The sequence below is a fragment of the Trichosurus vulpecula genome, chromosome 5 (assembly GCF_011100635.1).
Source record: "Trichosurus vulpecula isolate mTriVul1 chromosome 5, mTriVul1.pri, whole genome shotgun sequence".
In the NCBI taxonomy this organism is placed as follows: Eukaryota; Metazoa; Chordata; class Mammalia; order Diprotodontia; family Phalangeridae; genus Trichosurus; species Trichosurus vulpecula.
Window position 1 is genome coordinate 274,454,092 of NC_050577.1, and position 19,746 is coordinate 274,473,837.

Here is a 19,746-nt window from a genome sequence, read left to right on the forward strand (position 1 = left end):
TTTGGGGAAGACCCCAGAAGGGGTTGGAGAGGTTTTGGGTGGAGAGGCACCAGGTTGTGATATCATGTTTTGGGTTCCTTGCTGCTATGATGAAGTGGGCTAACTGGATGTGGGAGCTGAACGTTTAGTTATGGGATCTGGTTCTCCGGTGTCTGAATAAATGGTTTACTTCTTCTACCTTCTATGTGGAGAGTCTCACATACCTTGTGATACAGAACTACATAGGCATTTTGACAATTATCATTGTTATTACTGCCTTACTGATACAGTAGGAAAGGGACACTTGGAATAATGAAGATGATGTAAGAAACAGAGGACATCAATAAAAACTTATTTTAAGAAAAAGAATCACATATGGTAGGGATTGTTTGTATTCTTTAAAAAGTGCCTGACATTGAATAGTTCTCATTATAATGAAAATAAGAGAAATGCTTGATCGATTGAGGCAGATTATTTGTATTTTGATAATTAGTACCCTGAACCATAGGCAGGATCCCAGGAGGAATCTTGAAGCCTCCTATATTCTTGCGTGTAGGTTTAAAGACCCACCAAACCTAAGAGGCCACAGGCATAGTCTTCTACTGAGGGGATCCAGCTCAGGTCTCTCATGGACTGGGTTCAGTCATGGGTGAACCTGATCTTTTTTAAAGAAAGATCTTCAAACATTCTCTGGCTCATTACATCACTACCCAGGAACTTAAAGCTTAGGTTTGGCTCATGTCTAAGGTTAGCCAAAAGGAATGGCTAGGCTCATAGTGCTTAGAACAGTGCCGAGCACATAAGAGGTGCTTGATAAATTGTTTATTGATTTGATTGATTGGTGGACATGAATAAGCTGCAACATATGATCAATAAAGAATCACACAGGAGAAATGACATAAAAGATGTAAGAAAAGTTATAAAATCAGAAAAGGAGACGGGCAGATCATGTAATGAGAATGAGACAGCCCCCATGCTCTTCTGGTATCAATGCAATGTCAATATAGCTAGAAGATGATCCCAATAGTATTGGATGGCCCCTTCTGAAGGATTTATGAAAGGACCTTGACAAAAGTGTCATCCTCAACTCCTCCTGCTCTCTCACCCCATGCCACGTCCAGTCATTTCTATCTTCATGTCTTGCATATGCTTCCTTCTTTCTTCTGCCACTGCCACCACCTTGGTTCAGCCTTTATACTTGGACTATTGCAATAAGTAATATTGAAATAGCTGGTCTCCCTGCCATAAGTCTCTCCCCACTCCAGTCTATCTTCTACTCAGCCGTCAAAAGGATCTTCCTAAAACTTAGATCTGACTATGTCACCACCACAACCACCCCCTATTTAATAAACTCCAGGGACTTCCTATAATTTTCAGACACAAATGCAAAATCTTGTTTGACATTCAAAACCCTTTTTAGATTCCCCCTCCTTTCCAATCTTATTACACTATATTATACTTATTTATTATACTTATCATACTTTGTACCCAACTCTCGCTTTCATACTCTGTGATTCAATGACCCCCAGTCTCCTTGATGCTCCTAAAACAAGATATTCCATTTTCAGAGTCTGGGCATTTTTACTGGTTATTCTATGTTTTTCTTCCTCATCTCCACCTCGTGGCTTCCCTGGCTTTCTTCAAGTCCCAGCTAAAATCCCACCTTCCACATGAAGGTCTCTTTCTCAATGCAACTTTAATTTTATTGCTTTCTCTGTGCTGATTATTTCTATTTTCTCCTGTCTATAGCTTGTTTGTTCATAGTTGTCTGCATGTCATCTCCACCATCACAGTCTAGTTAGCTCCTGCAGAGCAGATACTGTCTTTTGCCTTTCTTAGTTTTCCCAGCACTTAGCATGGCGCCTAGCACATAGGAGTCACTTAATAAATGTTTGGCTGACTGAGGATGAAAAGGATTATATGAATCACTATCTGCACCAATGGAGGCAGTATCTATATTCAATGGATTACAGATTTAGTGGAGTGCCCAAATATCCCTGGTATCTAACCCAGTAGTGCAAGCACTGGGAAACAGTGGTTGAAAAGAGATGGAAACAGGAAAGAAAAATAGACAGGAGGAACAGATGATAAACAGTCTTGAGATAATTGCTACTCTCTACTGAACATTAGGTAATGCTGGGTTTGCAGTTAGAGAATCTGGACTCAAATCTTAGCTCTTTCCTGACTATCCGTGTGATCTTGGGTAAATCACTTAACCTATTCCTTCAGCTGTAAAATGAGGGGGTTGGACTACATAATTTATAATCTTCTAACTCTAAATCTTCTAACTTCATAATTTATAATCTTCTAACTCTAAAATTCCATAATTCCTTCTTGTCAGGGAATATAGTTAAAGACACCACTTTCATTGTGTTTTTAGCCCATAGTGGCAATAGTTTGCCGCTATAATTACCACTTCAAAAAGAGGGGGGGTGCAACTTGATGGCATAGTGAATACAGCACTGGCCCTGGAGTCAGGAGGACCTGAGTTTAAATCTGGCCTCAGATACTTATCAGCTGAGTAACTCTGGGCAAGTCACTTAACCCTGACTTCCTCCCCCCAAAGCGGATGTGGGGGGGGGGGCAACTAGGTGGCCCAGAGGATAGAGCACTGGCTCTGGAGGTCTCACCTCCAGACTTTTAGGGTAATAGGCTAAGGAAATCAACCTTTTTTGATTTGAGGCCTATTCAATCATCAAGGTATCACCCTAGCACTGAAGAAAACTCTCTCGGTCAGTTCTTAGAAAGGTTGCAGGGTTCTTCAATACTCAAATGAATCTGTGATCACACTGATTGTTCCCTGCAATAATGTAGATTACAATCCATCTACATTTGCCCAACCTATGCAATCTTTGTGTTTCCTACAACAGAATTGAACTCAACATGCTAGAGACCTTCCTTTCATTCTCCTGAGCATCTGATGATACCAGTGAGGCACTTGAGCTGTACGCCTGTCATACTCTTACCATAGCACCAGTCCATCTTCTTTTTCTACCCTTCACTTTTCTGATAAGATCTTTTGTCCTTGTTCAAAATTCCTCATTTGTTACTTGTTGTACCTGCTCACACTGACCACAATCCTCTCCATTGCTCCTGTTTTCAAATCATTGGAGATTATTGTGTTCCATATTGTGCAACCAACTTTTTTTCTTAGAGAAGTATGAGAATTTGGCAATTTTCCAAGCCTCCTCTCCTCCTTCTCTCCTTTAATTGCAGGTAAAACTTGTCCATTTGTAACGTGCATAGATACTGACAGAGGAGACCTATACACATCAAAATGGAGTATACCCGCTGCATGAAAGCTGGGTCCTCAGTGGCATAATCTGAGCAAGAGATGTTTTTCATTCCCTTGACTTTTCTTCTATATATGGTCAAACCAAACTCTTTTAAATATGGGTCTCTTCCAGAAAGCTGTGCAACATCCTGGCGCTTGATGCAATCAGTGTATTATCTGCAAAAAGGACCATCTGGAACACTTCACCATCCAGAGGGAATCCTCTTCAACTTAGGAAGAGAGAAAATGCCCAGTAACATGATGGAACAGATTAGAGGTCTGAAGTCACAGGATGGCTTTTCCTATGGATTTACCTTCTGCTTTGAGAGAGGCTTTGGGAAGGTCTTGTTGTTAAACTGTCTGAGGCCCTCAACACAGAGAAAGCCAAAGGAATGGAAAAGGGATAAGCCAAGGTCACAAAGTTAGCAAAAAAATTACAGTAAATGGATAATACTTCTTGAGCAAATCTCTCTCCCCTCAGAGGATGTTGAAATCAAAGCCTGTATAATTCTAACAATTGTATTAAGCAACTGACTATCTGAAATTAAAACAATGAGTAAACATTTATCTCTTTAAATATGATTTGGAAACCCCAAAGGAAAACAACAGTCTCAAAGTTTATAAATCATGAAAGGATATTGTAAAGTAGGTAAAATAATCTTAATTTCAAGAAAAACACTAAACATATTCAAATGAATTTCATAAAAATAAGCAACTATAATTTCCATTACAGATACTTTATTTAGATTATTATTTTTATTATAAAGGACATCTTATATAGCATGTTTGATATAAACACTGGGAAAGGTATTCTAAATACAAATTATTATTATTACATAATAAAACATTTGATACACTTACACTTGGAAAGGATGTGATTCAGTATTAAATTTTGAACCATACATTTTATGTCAACAAAAATTGTTGACACGAGAACCTGAGGACAGTTAATTCCTCAAAGAATGAATAATTATCATCTTTGTTAAGTACAGAGATGAAAAAGGATAGGTTCACTACAAAACGAAATTACTATAACCTCAGTGCTGCTTTATGTATCCACTAGTAGAATGATGAAGATGACAATTAACATTATCTTTCCTTGTGCAACTTTAATTTTATTTGTGTCTTCAGCTGCTGACAGTATGTCGTTAACCCACATTTTGTAGAACTGCACCCTAGTATAAACTCCAGGAAAATGTTTTTTGCCACAGCCATATCCAAAACTGGTAATTCCCATTAGGAAATATCTTCTAGACTCTGGAATATAGCACATTAAAGGTCCACCACTGTCACCCTATAAAAAAAAAGGCCCTCAAATGACATAAATAATTTTTCAAGTATTCTTTAAGTCATGGAAAAATTGGAATATTTGCAATATTATACTTGGTATCTATATATTTAGAGCATACATTTTAAATTTATTCCTAGCTTGCAAATATCCATAGTAATTAAGCTCAATTCTCCTACTACATACATATTTTCTATTTTCCTTCTCATTGGGCACAGCATGCAGCTGGTTGAACTTAAGCTTTATGACACTATTTATATAGAACTATGTTATGCTTTTCCATTACTTGTCCTTGCTTTCTTCTTCTTAATATCTAAGCCAGTCAGTTAATTATTTTTGTATCCACATCAGTCTTTTGATATCCTCCCCTTTTCCTCAACAGAATTATTTCTCCTTGTATCTTAAGAATTTCCTCCTTAATGAGGGGGGAAGGCAGGGCAATTGGGGTTAAGTGACTTGCCCAAGGTCACACAGCTAGTAAGCATGTCAAGTGTCTGAGGTTGAATTTGAACTCAGATCCTCCTGACTCCAGGGCTGGTGCTCTACTCACTGGAGAATTTCATTCTTGAAAGTACTCCATCTCTAATGAAATGTTAGGCAATAGGATCCCATCTATTCTTTCTCTGAGTTCTTTGACATCTGTTCTCCCAAATCTAGGGTGCATGCCATAATGTGCCCACCTCCTCAGATTTGTTTCTAGAAATAGCAAAAGATATTCTAGAGAAAAGTGATAACCAAAAATAAAAACAAACTTCAAAAGAAAATTGCCTCACAGAAAAGAAAAAAAAACAAGTAAAAAAAAGTTCAAACACAATGGATATGTATACAAAATATAAATATACATATATATTTGAGTCAACTTATAATTTTATTGACATGGGAGCTCCTGGTTGAGGAATCTGGAGATTTTGGAACCTTTTCTGAAACATATTAGCCTTAGAGAGTTGTCCAGGCCATTGAGAGGTTAAGTGATTTGGCTACAGTCACATTGTCAGCATGTGCTAGCAGCAAGGCTTGAACTCAGGTCTTCATGCTTCTGAGGCCAACTCTCTACTCACAATGCTATGCTACACTGAGACTATGAAGAGAAGACATCAAATGAAAAAAAAACCCAACAACAATGAATTGACATCAATGCTGCCCCATGAAACAAAGGTGGAACTACTGTAAAACTAATTTCATGGATGATAATAAGGACAGTAAATAAAATAAAAGAAGATTTAACGTCAGTATGGAAAGATTCAGCATCAATTTTTTTAAGTTTTAAAAAGACAAGACAATAATGAAACTCAATAACTTATCCATGAATGATATAAAAATACATAGTTTTACTAAGAAATAGAATTGTCCTGAAGGAAGATAAAATAACAGAAGCAGCAGAAAAATCAGTACATCTAGTTCAAACATATGTAACTAGAATAAAACTTTAAAATCTCATCATTATTAGGGCAGCTACGTAGTGCCTGAAGTCAGGAAGACTCATCTTTCTGAGTTCAAATGGAGCCTCAGACACTTACTAGCTTTGTGACCCTGGGCAAGTCACTTAACCTTGTTTGCCTCAGTTTCCTGATCTGTAAAAATGCGCTGGAAAAGAAAATGGCAAATCACTCCAGTATCATTGCCAAGAAAACCCCAAATGGAGTCACGAAGAGTCAGACACAACTGAAATGTCTGTCACGTGCATCATCTCTGTTGAGCTTGTGGCTCCACTGGGCTCCTGGCTCTCCTCCATCATGCAGTGAAACTCCCTAGGTCTTCTCTCTGTTGGCCATAGCGAACTGCTATACTGCAAAGCACCATTGCCAATGGAGTGATAGGAAGATAAAGAAACCTTCCTACATCTCCTGTGGCATTCTGGAAGAGGCACAAGGGGAAAAAGAACAACAAAGCATTCCCTCTCAAAAGCTGGGTTCTTCCTCTATAATTGATTTTCTTTACTGTTGAAGATGAATCTCTTCTCAGAGCTTGATCGTGATTTTTAAACCTGCCAGTAAAATCAATTGTTAGCTTCTCTGTAATTTCATCAACTTGATTGAGGAACTTCATTCCTCCTAGAGGAGTAAAGAAGTATAAGCACTTCTCTAAATTTCTTTAAACCAGTCCATGAAACCTGAAAGGGGTGGACTCTAGTGTGAATGGGCCACTACTGGTTTCTCATTCTTTACAATCTACAAATCTACAATCTACTCAAAGTCTGAAAGAGGCACAACTTTAACACTTCGTTGCATCCGTCCTGCCTCTCAAGTCTCTAAAATTTCATCAGTTGGATTATACGAGAGGAACTCAATTGATCAAGGATCTCTTGATTAACACCTACATCCCACATATCTTCATCAAATTCTATAGCCACAACAACAGAGAAGTAATTTTGCAAAATCAGCCAAGAAGAAAAATGTGATATATCACACAACAGAAATCTAAATCATATAATAGTTTTCATGCAACATGAAGGAGCAATTAAAAAAAAAACCAAGAATATACAGAAAGTTGAGAAGAAAGGGGTTTCATTTTAAGATTAGCTTCCCAATCAGATACTATTCTTCTTCAAGGCAAAAGACAATTACCACAAGAATTCTGGGTATACTTACAGAAATGGACTGTGAGATACCTTACTGGGGTGATAAAGTCAGGGTATCAAAAGATCTTGACAGGCCATGGCACTGAGCTGAATCTAATAGGAGGCAATTCAACCACATTCAATTTAGAGTTTTCCATTGGGATACCAAATACCATCTTCATCTGTTTGGGGGGTGGGGGGCAGGGCATGGTTAGACAATAGTTGTTCTGAAAATATCCAAGTGTTTTAATGGATTGCAAGCTCAAAATGAGCCATCAATGTGATCTGGCAGCCAAAAAGAGCTAATACAATCTTGACCTGCCTTAATTAAGAGAGGCACAGTTTTCAGGAATGGGGACACGAAGCATTAGCTGTACTGACCTTGTAACCTGGGCTAAACTGGATAGGCCCAGTTCTCCTAATGTGGAGGTACCCTTGAGGGGCCTTTGGAGCACATCCGGATTGCCTACATGGAGGCCTCTTTGTTCCCTACCATGTGGGTAAGGGTAGCCTCCTTTGATTGATTGCCTTTGCCTTTAAAACTGGAAAGACCAAATCATTAGATCCCTGTTGGGGCAGCTCTTTTTTTCTACTACTCTTCCTGATGGGCTCTTTTTGGAACTCTTATCTGCTGTGTCCAGAGGCTGAAGATCCTAGTTCACCACCCTTGGTTAGGACTCCATGAACTGACCAGATGAAAGCAGGACTTTCTTTCTTTTGCTCTTTCTGTTTTACTCTGGCTCTGAGAAATGGGTTTCAGGTGCCAGAGGTGATCCTCATGAATCATGGAGACCTTGGAGCCAGGACTGCAGAGGTGGTAGTGCATCCAGACAGCCTTGCATGGAAACCCTGAAAAGTTGGAGTGCCTGGGACTCAAGGGGCACTTTGGACTCTTAACTGGCACTGTGCTTTTTGGGAACCAAACTGAATTATGAACCTAATCCACTTCCTCTCCCAAGGGACTGAGGTAAAAAGGGAAAAGGAGGATTACGTCTCTTACTGGTTTGGGCAAATATGTTTGTATATCTGTGATTATACCTTGAAGTAAATATTCCTTTGTCAAAGCTAATCTGACCATTAGTAACTAGTGTAACTAGGTACAGGGGAGCCTACAGCCCCTACAAGGGGGTAACACCATTGGTCAGGGCTGGCGCCAATGGCAAAGAGCCTAGATACCCCTAAATCCCTCAAGGGTCCCAGAGAACCCTGGAGGAGGAATGAAATCTACCATACCTGGCCTTCTTCCACAGTAGGGGCTAGGGTGGTCAGTGTTATATCCTTATTAGACCTCATTGGGTCTACTGAGTCCAGTTCTGGGTATCACAGTTTAAGAGGGACATTGATAAAGCTAGGAAGAACCCAGAAGATGGGAATCAGGATAACTAAAGGCCTTGGGTCCATCTAATATGAGGATCAGTTGAAAGAAGTAGAGATGTCTAGCCTGGAGAAGCAAAGGCTTAGGGAAGACATTATAAGTATCTTCAAGTATCTGAAGTACTGTAATGCAGAGGAAGGACTAAATTTGTTCTACTTGGCCCTAAAAGGTAAAACCAAAAGTAAGGGGCAGACCTTGTATGAGGCTAGATGTTACGAAAAACTTCCTAACAGTTGAAGCTACATAAAAGTAAAATGGGTTGACTCAAGAAGTGGGAAAGGGGGTGGTTCCTCTCCCTGGAGGTCTTCAAAGGCTGGACCTTTCATGCATAGGTGGGACTGGGTAGGCACTGTGAACTCTTCTTTCAAATTCTGTGATTCTGAGAAAGGTACACTAACATCAGCATGAATCTTGCTTTTCCATTCTGTTTCAAATGTGAGTTGTTTTTCAAAGGAAGAACTGCAAAGTGTAATTGACCATATCAAAACATGCTCCAAGTCAAATAGGGAATTTAATTTAATTTTAATATTTATAAGAACCCTGAGGTTTCACTTCAGATCATGAAAAATGACAAAGCTAAGAAAAGTTGGAAATAGTCAAATCTGGAAAGGCTATGGAAAGATAGCCGCCACTCCCCTCCCCCAACCATGCTCTCTACTAGTGGAGCTATGAAGCATTTCAAATGTTCTGGATTTCAGTTTGGAATTATGAAGGAAAAGTGACTAAACTGTCCATCCCTTTGACCCAGAAATTTCATTTCTGGGCATTTACTCTAAGGAAGTGAAAAACTGAAACAAAGATCCGGTATTTACCAAAATAGTCACAGCAGTATTCTTTGTGCTAGAAACAAACCAAAAAAAAAAAAAAAAGTTGGCAAACAGCCAGAAAAATTATGGTATATGCACATAGTGGAATGTTGTTTAAAAAAAAAAAAGACAACTATGAAGAATTCTGAGAAACATAGGAAGATATATATGCTCTGATGAAATAAGCAGAACCAGGAGAATAATATACACAATGAATGAGTGGATAGGAAAAAGAAGCTGAATTCTGAATAATGGGGAAAACCATGAAGATTCTGGAGAAGAGATTAGGAAACATATCTCTTCTTACAAAGCAGAGAAATTTCTACATCAGAATATTCCATGTATTACCAGACACAGTCTCTGTATCAGATATTTTTACTCAATTTTTTTGCTTTGTTTTGATCACAAGGGAAGATTTAATGGAGGAATTGGACTGTGAGATGACTGTTTTATAAAAACAAAAGGCATCAATCAATAAAATGTACTTCTTTCAAAGAGTATTTGTTTTGGACCAGAGGACTAAGCTTCAAGGACAGAGTTCAGGTGCTATTCTCAGGATCCCTTACAACCTGATGATTCTGTTTGTGTGTCAATCCTGGTAGCTGCCTCTTTTTGATGATCTGGTCCACTCTTTCCTTTTGTCCTAAGCCCCTGAGCTGAAAATCAGTAGTGAACTATGCCAGCTCCAGGTGGGTAAGACAGATCTTAGCTACCTACAATACCAATTGTTGGGAAGGCAGTGGCTGAGGCTAGTTTTAATCCCTGGCTGACTTAAGGCTTATGCTGGTCAACAAGCCTCTGTATCTCCTTCAGATACACAGCAAGTACATCATTTGACCACATTTTAAAGGAAAGTTGTTGAGCCTCACCATGCAAGTATCGACAGATCCATCTTCTTCTCCTGCACAAAATGAAGTGTATGGAACAACTTCATCATAGCTTTCTTCACTATTGCAAGTGTTTCGAGGAATATAGTGAACTTCTGCTTCTTGCAAAGTAGGAGAATAATGACCTACAACAAAAACCCACAAAACATTTGGCAAATTAGGAATTTTGGTAATCGTTCAGTCAGAATTTTGCCATTCCACAGACTTTCTTTCCAAAGAAAAAGTCCTGTGTTTAGTCCTATATTACATTTTTGGCAATAGTATAGATGATAGAAAGGGTCCACCAGATGCCATGGGCTAATGAATGTCACAACAAAATTTGAAATCATGTGCATTTTCCATCCTTGTGGAACATAAACCTCAAAGCTCATTTGCACAGAGCTATTATCATGGTGGAGACTGGGTGGAGCACTCCCAGGACTGAGTGCTTCTCTACCAATGAGGACAGTTCCATGTAACTGGACTTTGAGGCTTCCATTTTCACCTATTACTCTGACTAGAATAAGATAAGCAACAGAAAGGATAGGGTAAAGCAGGACAATACTGCAGGTACCATCCAGGGACAGATTTCTACCACTGTTCCAACTTTAAAAATCTACAGGGAGCATCCATGGACTACACTTCATGTCTTCACAGACATTGCTGATACTGGTAACCTTGCAAATTCAGTTTTCATGCCTAGATTAGAGGTATTTTGCAAATGTCAAGAAATTATTAAATAATATTTAAAAAGAGAAGGGCCAAGTTATCCACTAAGCAGCCAGCAATAGACTCATATTACACCACATTGAGTAAACAAGAAAGAAACCACTGGCTGAACCCCCTGAAAAAAAATCTCATTCCCTTGCTGCAACCTAGAATTACCCAGCTCCTGCTAGATGTCCAATAAAACAGGGATATTTAACCTTTTGGGGGGTCCTGGACCCCGTTGGCAATTTAGGGAAGCCTATGAACCTCTGTTCTGAATAATGTTGTTAAATGGATAAAAACAAAATATACAGGATTAGAAAGAAGACGAATTAAACTGAATACCGTTACCAAATTAAAAAAAAAATAAGTTCACAGACCTCAGGTTAAGAACCCTGCAATACTAATTCTGGGATAGTTCTTTAAGTAGAAATCACTTTACAGATACCTGTTGGAAGAGTGAGAGAGAGTGCTTACTAAGGGATTGATTATGAGTCCTTTCTACATATTTCTTGGGTAAATAAATCTTTTTCTATATTTAGTGTTCCCGTTAACCTGAGCTTAAGGGGCCTGAGAGGTTACGGAAGATGAGAGGTTATTTGAAGATGAGAAAACTGAGTGTCAGAGAAGTTAAGGGACTTGCCAAGGGTCACAGCACAGGCGGCATTTGAACTCAGGTCTCCCAGACTCCTAGTCCAATGCTCTCTCTCTCTACCAAGCTGCCTCTCAATTTATATACAAGGAAACTGAATCTGAGAAGAGACGTGACCTGCCCATAGTCACATAGATAGTAAATGGAAGATCTGGGAATCAAATCCAATCCCCAGACTCCCCAGAATGCTCCATCCACTGTATCACGCTGCCTCCTGGTGTCCATTTACTTTGTATTTATTAATCTGAGCACCTGAGGCAGTTCCCCAGTAGAATGTAAATTCCTTGAGGGGAGGAAGTGTTTCATTTTGGTCCTAGTATCCCCAGCATATTAAACAATTTGAAAATTTTTATTTTTATTCGTTTTGAATTTTAATACAAAAAGAACATTTCCATGTACACAGCACAACATAAAAAGAGGATTCAATATAAAACCATGAATTTCCATTCCATACTGTTTACTTTTTTTTGAAAATTATGCAATAAATACTACACATCATTTTCAAATCTACCCTGCTTTTCCGTGCTTCCTTCTAAGTTTTCTTTTGTCCTCTGCTGCATACTTTTTTCTTCCCTCCCCACTCCACCCTAGAAAAGGCTATCAATAGACACAAAAATGTATAGATGTGTAAAACCATACATGCTCTGAAGTTCAGGGTGCTGGCTTTTTCCCCTGAACTAAGTGAATGATAGATGTGTGTGTGATTAAAGTGACATTGTTAATCCCTTACAGTTACTTTCCTTAGAAAAGCAGATCAAAGAACCTGTGCTGGCAGCTCTTGTTGCTGGTCTTGTTGGGTCTTATACCTCCACAGCAGCTGTTAATCAAATACACCTGGGCAAAGGATCTTATCTTAGTAAATGGCTGATATTTACCTTTTTCTCTTGTTTGGCCCCAGCCACTTATGAAGCATCTTGTTCTTCTAGTCAAATTTGGCAGAAAATCAAAGAACGGCAGGCAGATTGGCTGAATATAGTTATTATAATTCACTGCTCTTTTTAAATGAAAAAGTGCAATATCATTTATATACTTTTCAGGGATAAAGTGTGGATGGATAATGATTGTATCAATTTGTATTTTCTTGGAAGTCTGAGCACTTTGGAAAAGATTATTGTCTCCAACAACAGCTCTCCAAACTTGGGGATCTCTGCAATAAAGAAATGCCCTTATGACAATGGTAAAGTGTATAGTCTAAAACTTTTCATCTTTTGGTCTGCAGTATTAGATGATGCAATGCATCTTTTTGTTTCAAAATTATACTAAAAGCACAAATAAAAGATAAAAAAAGAAAATCTTCACTCATTCATACCATCAAAAACTTAGGAGTTGGAAGGGACCTTGGAAGCTATCTAGTCCAAACCCTCGTTGTTTTTCCTTTCTAAAATAAAACAAAAACTTTTAATCTGTGCCTTTTTATGTCATAAATACTTTCTAGATAAAATGTACTCTCTGACATTAAATCCTCCCTCATTACTAAGGAAAAACAGTTCTGGAAAGATGACTAATACCGTGACCATATCTGACATACTGTCCCCACCTCTCTGCCAAGAGGAGTGAAGAATATTCCCCCAGTTGTTCTCTGAGACAAAGCAGCTCCCTCAATTTACAGAAAAGGAAATACATATAGAGAGATAAGCCCCCCAAGGTCACACGGTGGCAGTGGCATTACATATTCCTCCAAACCCTCACTTCTTCCTTACTTCTCTATTATTATTGAGGGCGCCACTCCCCTCTCAGTCACCCAAGCTTGTACCCTAGGCGTCATCCTCAACTCTTCGCTTTCTCTTATCTTCTCTGCTCCCTATACCACAATTTGTCTAGTCGTTCCCCCAACCTAGGAGCATCTACTTTGTTTCCAGTTCCTTGCTAACACAAAAAGCACTATAAATATTTTGGTGTAAATGTATGAACGTCAAGATTGATATGATTCAGCTCCTTCAACAGTGTGTTCATTTGTTGGTCCTTGGACAAAGATCTTGTGTTTTGAGTACCAACAGTCAGATTAAAGTTTATGGGCTAAATTCTAAACAATTCTGTGACCCACAGCACTCTCTGCATCCTTTGAGGCTTCTCAGCTCCATTACTACAGAAGCAGAGGGAGGCTGTACAGAACTAAAAGCCATTTTGTATCTCTTTTGTTCGTTTGTTTCGTAGGTTGCTATTGCAAAAAAAAATCATCACTAAGTGAACAGTCATGAGTCTCACACACTCAACTAGGTTGGTTTTTAGAAAATAGATTTGATCTGTTAATAGAACCATACTCAAAGTCAACATGGCAGAAGCCCCCAGAGCTTATACTCTACTGGCACAGCCTTTGAGAGCCCAGTATCACCTCCTTGACATGATTAGGCATCAGAGTAGGGCTTTGTGTAGGTAGAGAAAAAATTTTGGAATTTATCAATAACCAATAAAGCGATCAGTTGAACATCAATAAATACCAATCTGTGTGCCTGCTCTTGCTATACAAAATTTTTATGAGAGTCATCTATACATGAATTGAAGGCATCTGTGATGAAAGGCATAAACAGGCTTTCCTAAGCCATATTCAACAGTGAACCACATCTTTAGCAGTTTATAATTGAATGAAGATGTAGCAAATATAAGGTCTTACAGTGTTTATCATTCACTGATGATGAAAAAAAATATGATTCAGTAAAGTGAAATAACTGCCTTACATGTTCTTTTTCAACAAGGTGATTTCTATTCATACATCAAAAGCATCCAAGATTTCTTTAAAGATATAACAGAAATAACCCAGTTCAATGATGCTCTGATCATAATCAATGAGCAAGCACTTAATAAACAATTATTATGACCTTAATAAAGTGAAACAATCCCTGCTCTCATGGAGCAGGGAGAGACAACATAAACACACACTCATATATGTGTGTGTATCATATATACACACATATACATATGTAATACATATATGTATCATGTATGTATATATAAACTTTTTTGGCCTCCTTTAAGTCTTAACTGAATCCCTCTTAATTCTAGTGCCTTCTCTCTTAATTATTCCCTATACATAGCTTGTTTGTACATATTTGTTTGCTTGGGAGTTCCCTGATGGTAGGGACTATCTTTGACCTTTTTGTAACCCCAGTGCTTAGCACATAGTGCCTGGCACAAATATTAATAAATGTTTATTGACTGACTGATTTTTGCTCATAGCATAATATTATTCATAGCACACTATGTGAGAACATTTGTCTATACCCATACATTTGCAAGCATAATTCCATATAGGAGGGGCATAAAACGGGTCTTTAAATATATGCTTGCCAAAGGTGTTCCCCCATGTAATGGAATAAAAGCAACAAAGAATCTAAGTTGAGGAAGGGTTCCCCTTGGGTAGAAAGGCCCTACAAATTATCCTATTTATGGATGTTATCGTGTTAGTTGCATAAAGCCCTGGAACACTGTTGAGCGTCCTGGAAAAGATCTATAAGCACTCTCAAAGGAATTGGACCTAACCATCCACAGATGAAAGACCAAGTGGATAAAAAAGTGTCTGCTGCCCAGATTATAACCTGCATTTGAATGCATAACCTATATTATTTGTCCATCAATATTTATATCTGAGGCAGAACATATAGACAGTGATCTTGGCCCAGAATTGATCAAGAAGAGGAGAACTGGCTAGACTGCCTTTATGAAAATATAAAACTTCTTTAACGAATGCCAAGCTTTGGTTTTTTCCTGGTCACCTTTTTCAGTATTAATAAAGTCTGAGATCTTTTTCCATGCCTTGGAAATCCTCCCCTATTTTATATGCCTTGTATATGAAATCACTCTCTTAATGTTCTCACAATTGTCACCTCCAACATGGATATCCTTTGTATGCATTTGGTCCATCCAGTTGCTTTTCCCACTTTTATTTTCTTTAGTGCCTCATTTCTTCCTCTCCTACAAGCACACCTAGGACTTTGATTTTAGTCTGGTGATTCAAAAGGCCTTGTTGGAGAAAAGTAAAGGCCAATACTTCTAATACTAACATTCTATCCGTGTTGCTGTATAACAGGGTATTGGGCATGGGGTATACTCAGATTTGCCCTTGCTAGTAGGTTATACAGATTATGTGCAGACATTCCCTGCATGGTTCCAGTTCACCATATGTATGCAACTTAGGGGCACTACTTCTGGCCACGCTACTAGGGAACGGTAGGAGGTATTTGTACAAATGATGACAAAGCGTTCTCCAATTGACTCCTGAGCTGAAGAGCCGATAAATGCGGGAGTTTGGAAATGGGACATGACAGTTTTCTTGCTGCTGAACTATAATTTGGTGGACATACAAAAGAGATGGCCCACCCTTCATTTCTCTCTTTTCTTATTGGCTTGGAAATATAAGGACTGCTTTCAGCTACATCTGGGAAGACTGGTAGGAGAAGCGCAGCTAACTTGTCTCTCACCTAGCTACCATGTGTCTGTCCATGAACATAGAGCTGCCTCTGTATCTTTGTGTTTTAACATTTCCTGATCTTAGGGAAATGAGTATCCTAAGATGGAATTGTCCAGGAGGTAAACTTGTAAAATTCAAAATGCCTACAGCTACAGTGGAAGTACCAGTGTCCACCAGAGAGGCAGATTTGTCTCTGACAGACATGACAAACAAGCAGAATACTCACTTCTTCCACATGTGAGTTAACTGTACACAGTCAGAACAGTTACTTGTCAGAGCTAAAATCAGAGTTAGCAAAATGCAAGAAGATAGAATAACAATAATAAATAAAAGCATCACACAACTGAAACAAACCAGAACTATTTAAACAAGTAATTGATCATCAAAAATTTGAAATGAGCATAAGAATTAACATTGCTGTGATTATAATAATTTTAAACAATATAAATTAGTGACTACAACAAGAAGACCAAATAGAGAGAATGACTTAGCAAGCATCCGACTTACCAAATGGAGAGTGATGGCTGCCAAAGGTCACATCATATTAGAATAAAAACTCATTCATAAAATCTTATGGTGAAGGATGGTGGACAAATATAGCAATATTATCTCACAAAGCAGTAAGAAGCAATGGAAAGTTTAAAGAAAGCTTGGTAAGACATTCGACTAAAGAAAGTCACAGACAAAGCTTTAAGGATAAAAATGAAAGGAAAACAACAAACAAAAAAAGGGGAAATATTTGTAAAAATTACTATAGCAAACTTTTTTCTAGGACAGCTGAACCACTCCACTTGGACCCTAAAATCAAAATCTTGGATGTGCTTCTAGGGGAGACAGAAATGGCCTTGAAATCATAAATATTTATATACATAGGAATTGTAATTGGATGGGCCAGATGTATATAAAGGTCCCATGTTGGGGGATTATATAATTGTGACACCATTAAGGGATTGATTTACAAGGTATATAAAGTAGGGGAGGATTGGAAGGCATGGAAAAAAGTTTCAGATTTTATTAATATTGAAAAAGATGATCAGGAAAACATTGGTAACTAATGGCCTTTATGCCTATTCCCAAATCTTTATGAGAGTTATTTGTATACTAATTGAAGACATATTCTGTGAGGATTAAGACTGTCTAGGTAGTTAAATAACAGAGAAAAGATATTAATCTAAGTCCTTGAATACAAAATTCAGTATTCTTTCCACTAGGTCACCCTGCATCTTGTGTATACACTGAGGTATACACAGAGAAGAAGAGGAGGAGGAGGAGGAAGAAGAAGAATTCTAAAGTGTGTATATTAGCTGAGAAAAGCTACTTTGTCACATTTTGCCTGTTTCTTTGGGCTTCATTCTAAACTCTCTGAAAAACAATTTGGTTAGTCAACTACTGTTCATAGTATTTATCCTTAAGCTTTCAGAGGAACCCTAGCTATAGAAAACAGTTGGGAGAAGAGTATTTCTTAGGATACAATAGCAGTGCCCAGAAGAACCTTAATGGAAAGAAGACTTGAAGTTAAAAAACCTACATTGGAGTCTCAGTCCTGCTACTGAATATAGTTGTGTGAATTTAAGCCAGTTAGTTAATATCTCTGAGCCTGCTTCCTTATCTGCAAAATGCTAATATTTATACAACCTACCTCACTTTTTTATGTGTGAGCTGCTGAAATAAATGCTGAAATAGGGCACAATACTGAATACATACCTGTAATTTTCCAGGCAATGGGCAGCAGTGATGACCCACTTTTTTTTAATTAAGGACCCGCCACACAAATGTGTAAACTGGTTAGCAAATGTCATAACCTGCAAGCTAACTATCCAAGGCCATGATCCAGACTGAGCCCTGTGACCTCCTATAATTCGAGATTCTTCTATGTCATTTTTCATTGGTACTCTTCCACACTCTAGAAACAGAAATGATAGAAATCATTCATTATTTTTCCAGGATCAACTAACTGTGATTCATATTTATTCTCTAAATTGTTCTTAATTATCCCTCCCAACTTCTAAGTACATTAAGTCAGTGTTCTTCAAAATAGGGGCCAGGTACCTCCCATAGGCTATGGCATGATCCCAAGGGATACAACTATAACTCTATAACTAATCATGGATCTGGGGAATGGGTTAGGAATTGTTACTTAATAAATTAATGACTTTGTACTCTGATTAAGAAGCATTCATATTTGCAAGTAACTTTTAGATTACTTTTAAATTTTAGATTTTTTTTATTTACTTTTCGATTTAAATTTCCTTCCTCTAAGGACATGAGAGACAATTCTTTGGCTGGAGTTTTATTGCATTAATGTGATGTTGTTTTTGTTCAGTCATTTCAGTCATGTCTGACTCTTTAGGACCCTATTTGGGGCTTTCTTGGCAGAGATACTGGAGTGGTTTGCCATTTCATTCTCCAGCTCCTTTTACAGATGAGGAAACTGAAGCAAACAGGGTTAAATGACTTGCCCAGGGTCACAGAGCTAGTAAGTGCCTGAGGTCTGAGGCCAGATTTGAACTTAGGTCTTCCTGACTCCAGGCCTGGCATTCTATCCACTGTACCACCTAGCAATTATTAAAAATGCATTAATGTAGTGGTCTCCAAACTTAACCAGTAGTAAAAAAAAAAAGTTGGGACAACATCCCCCTTCCAGCTCCCTTTCATGTGTTGTCTTTTCCCATTAAAATGTAAGCTCCTTGGGGAGGGACTATCTTTTTTGAATGAAACTATTTCCAGCCCTTGGCAGAATACCTGGCACTCAGTAAGCATTCAATACATTCTTTATCTCTTGCTCTCTATCTAGCTTACTGAAAGCTTGATGTAAGCTTACATAATTTAATATGTTAATCAGTAGCAACATTGTCAGGCACTTTGCATTTATAATCCTTAATTTATGATAAAACACATTTGGAGCTGGTAGAGAAAAAATACCCATGAAAGGATTTTTTTTTTCTTTTAAAACAGAACAAGAAAAATAAAATCAAATAAAAAACTCTAGATGGAAGCTCTCATATGTAGCAAGTACCAGTACCTTCCTTGTCTTATGCCTCAGTTTTCTCATTTGTAAAATGTGGAGTTTATGATCTAAGGACCAACATTCTCAGTGCATTATTCTTTGAATGTGATTTCTGGTTGAAAGGCAGGAGCACACTCCCAAAATGAGCATTTGGGACCCTGGACTAAACCTGTTACCCTAGAAACCACAGGGGAACAGGCCTGGTCCAGGGCTCCAAATGCTAATTAGGGAGGATGCTCAGGCAGGTATTTTCCAGAAATGTTTACATGATGTTTACACGGTGCTTTTTGTGATTCAACCCTGCATCCACTTTATAGAGAGGAATCTTGAGGCTTATGGGCAAGCGGTGTCAAAGGCTGGATTTTTAACCCAGCTCTTCCAGACTCCCTTCATTCGTCTAGGTGCCTTGGCCTCCCGCAGAAAGAACTTCCCCCTTCATCTCCAGGCTCAGCCCGGATGCACATCTCCATCCCTCCCGGCTCCCCCAAAGAGAAAAGGCCCTTACTCTTGCTGAAGAGCGACACCTGGTGGTGATGAAAGGTAAAAGCATCCCCCGCTAACCACAGAGCGACGCCCAGAAACCTCAGCCTCATTTTCCTACAGTGTCCGCCCTTGACCTTGGGGCTGAGACTGAGGCGGAGGGGGACCAGGCGTCCTCAGAGGCAGCAGTTGACCTTCCTGCGGGGCGGGCGCGTGTGCACAGCTGCAGAGAGAGAGGCCACTGCCCACAATGGGGGGGGGGGGTTGCTAAAAGACACGCCCTTCCCCCCAAAAAACCTCTTCGTTTGTAAAATGGGACTTCTCACAGTTGCGCGGGTTTGTGAGAAGA

At 38.7% G+C, this 19,746-nt stretch overlaps 1 protein-coding gene across 1 annotated transcript; it reads right to left on the bottom strand.

Moving 5' to 3' along the window:
* Positions 1-4,058: 4,058 nt before the first annotated feature.
* LOC118851684 (transmembrane protease serine 12-like) lies at positions 4,059-19,510 on the bottom strand. The gene is made up of 5 exons (XM_036761198.1): positions 19,423-19,510; positions 17,615-17,813; positions 12,381-12,652; positions 10,149-10,291; positions 4,059-4,547 (listed from the first exon to the last, which is right to left on the bottom strand). The coding sequence occupies exons 1-5, from the start codon at positions 19,508-19,510 to the stop codon at positions 4,302-4,304; spliced, it is 948 nt and encodes a 315-aa protein (XP_036617093.1). The 3' UTR covers positions 4,059-4,301.
* Positions 19,511-19,746: the final 236 nt, after the last annotated feature.

Excerpts from the sequence above, each read along its gene's own strand:
- LOC118851684 (XM_036761198.1), bottom strand. The coding sequence starts at position 19,510 with ATGAGGCTGAGGTTTCTGGGCGTCGCTCTGTGGTTAGCGGGGGATGCT. Across the intron at positions 12,653-17,614 it reads CATTGCCTGGAAAATTACAG|AGATCCCCAAGTTTGGAGAG; the intron begins GTATGTATTCAG and ends TCTTTATTGCAG. Across the intron at positions 4,548-10,148 it reads GATCTGTCGATACTTGCATG|GGTGACAGTGGTGGACCTTT; the intron begins GTGAGGCTCAAC and ends TTTTTTTTATAG.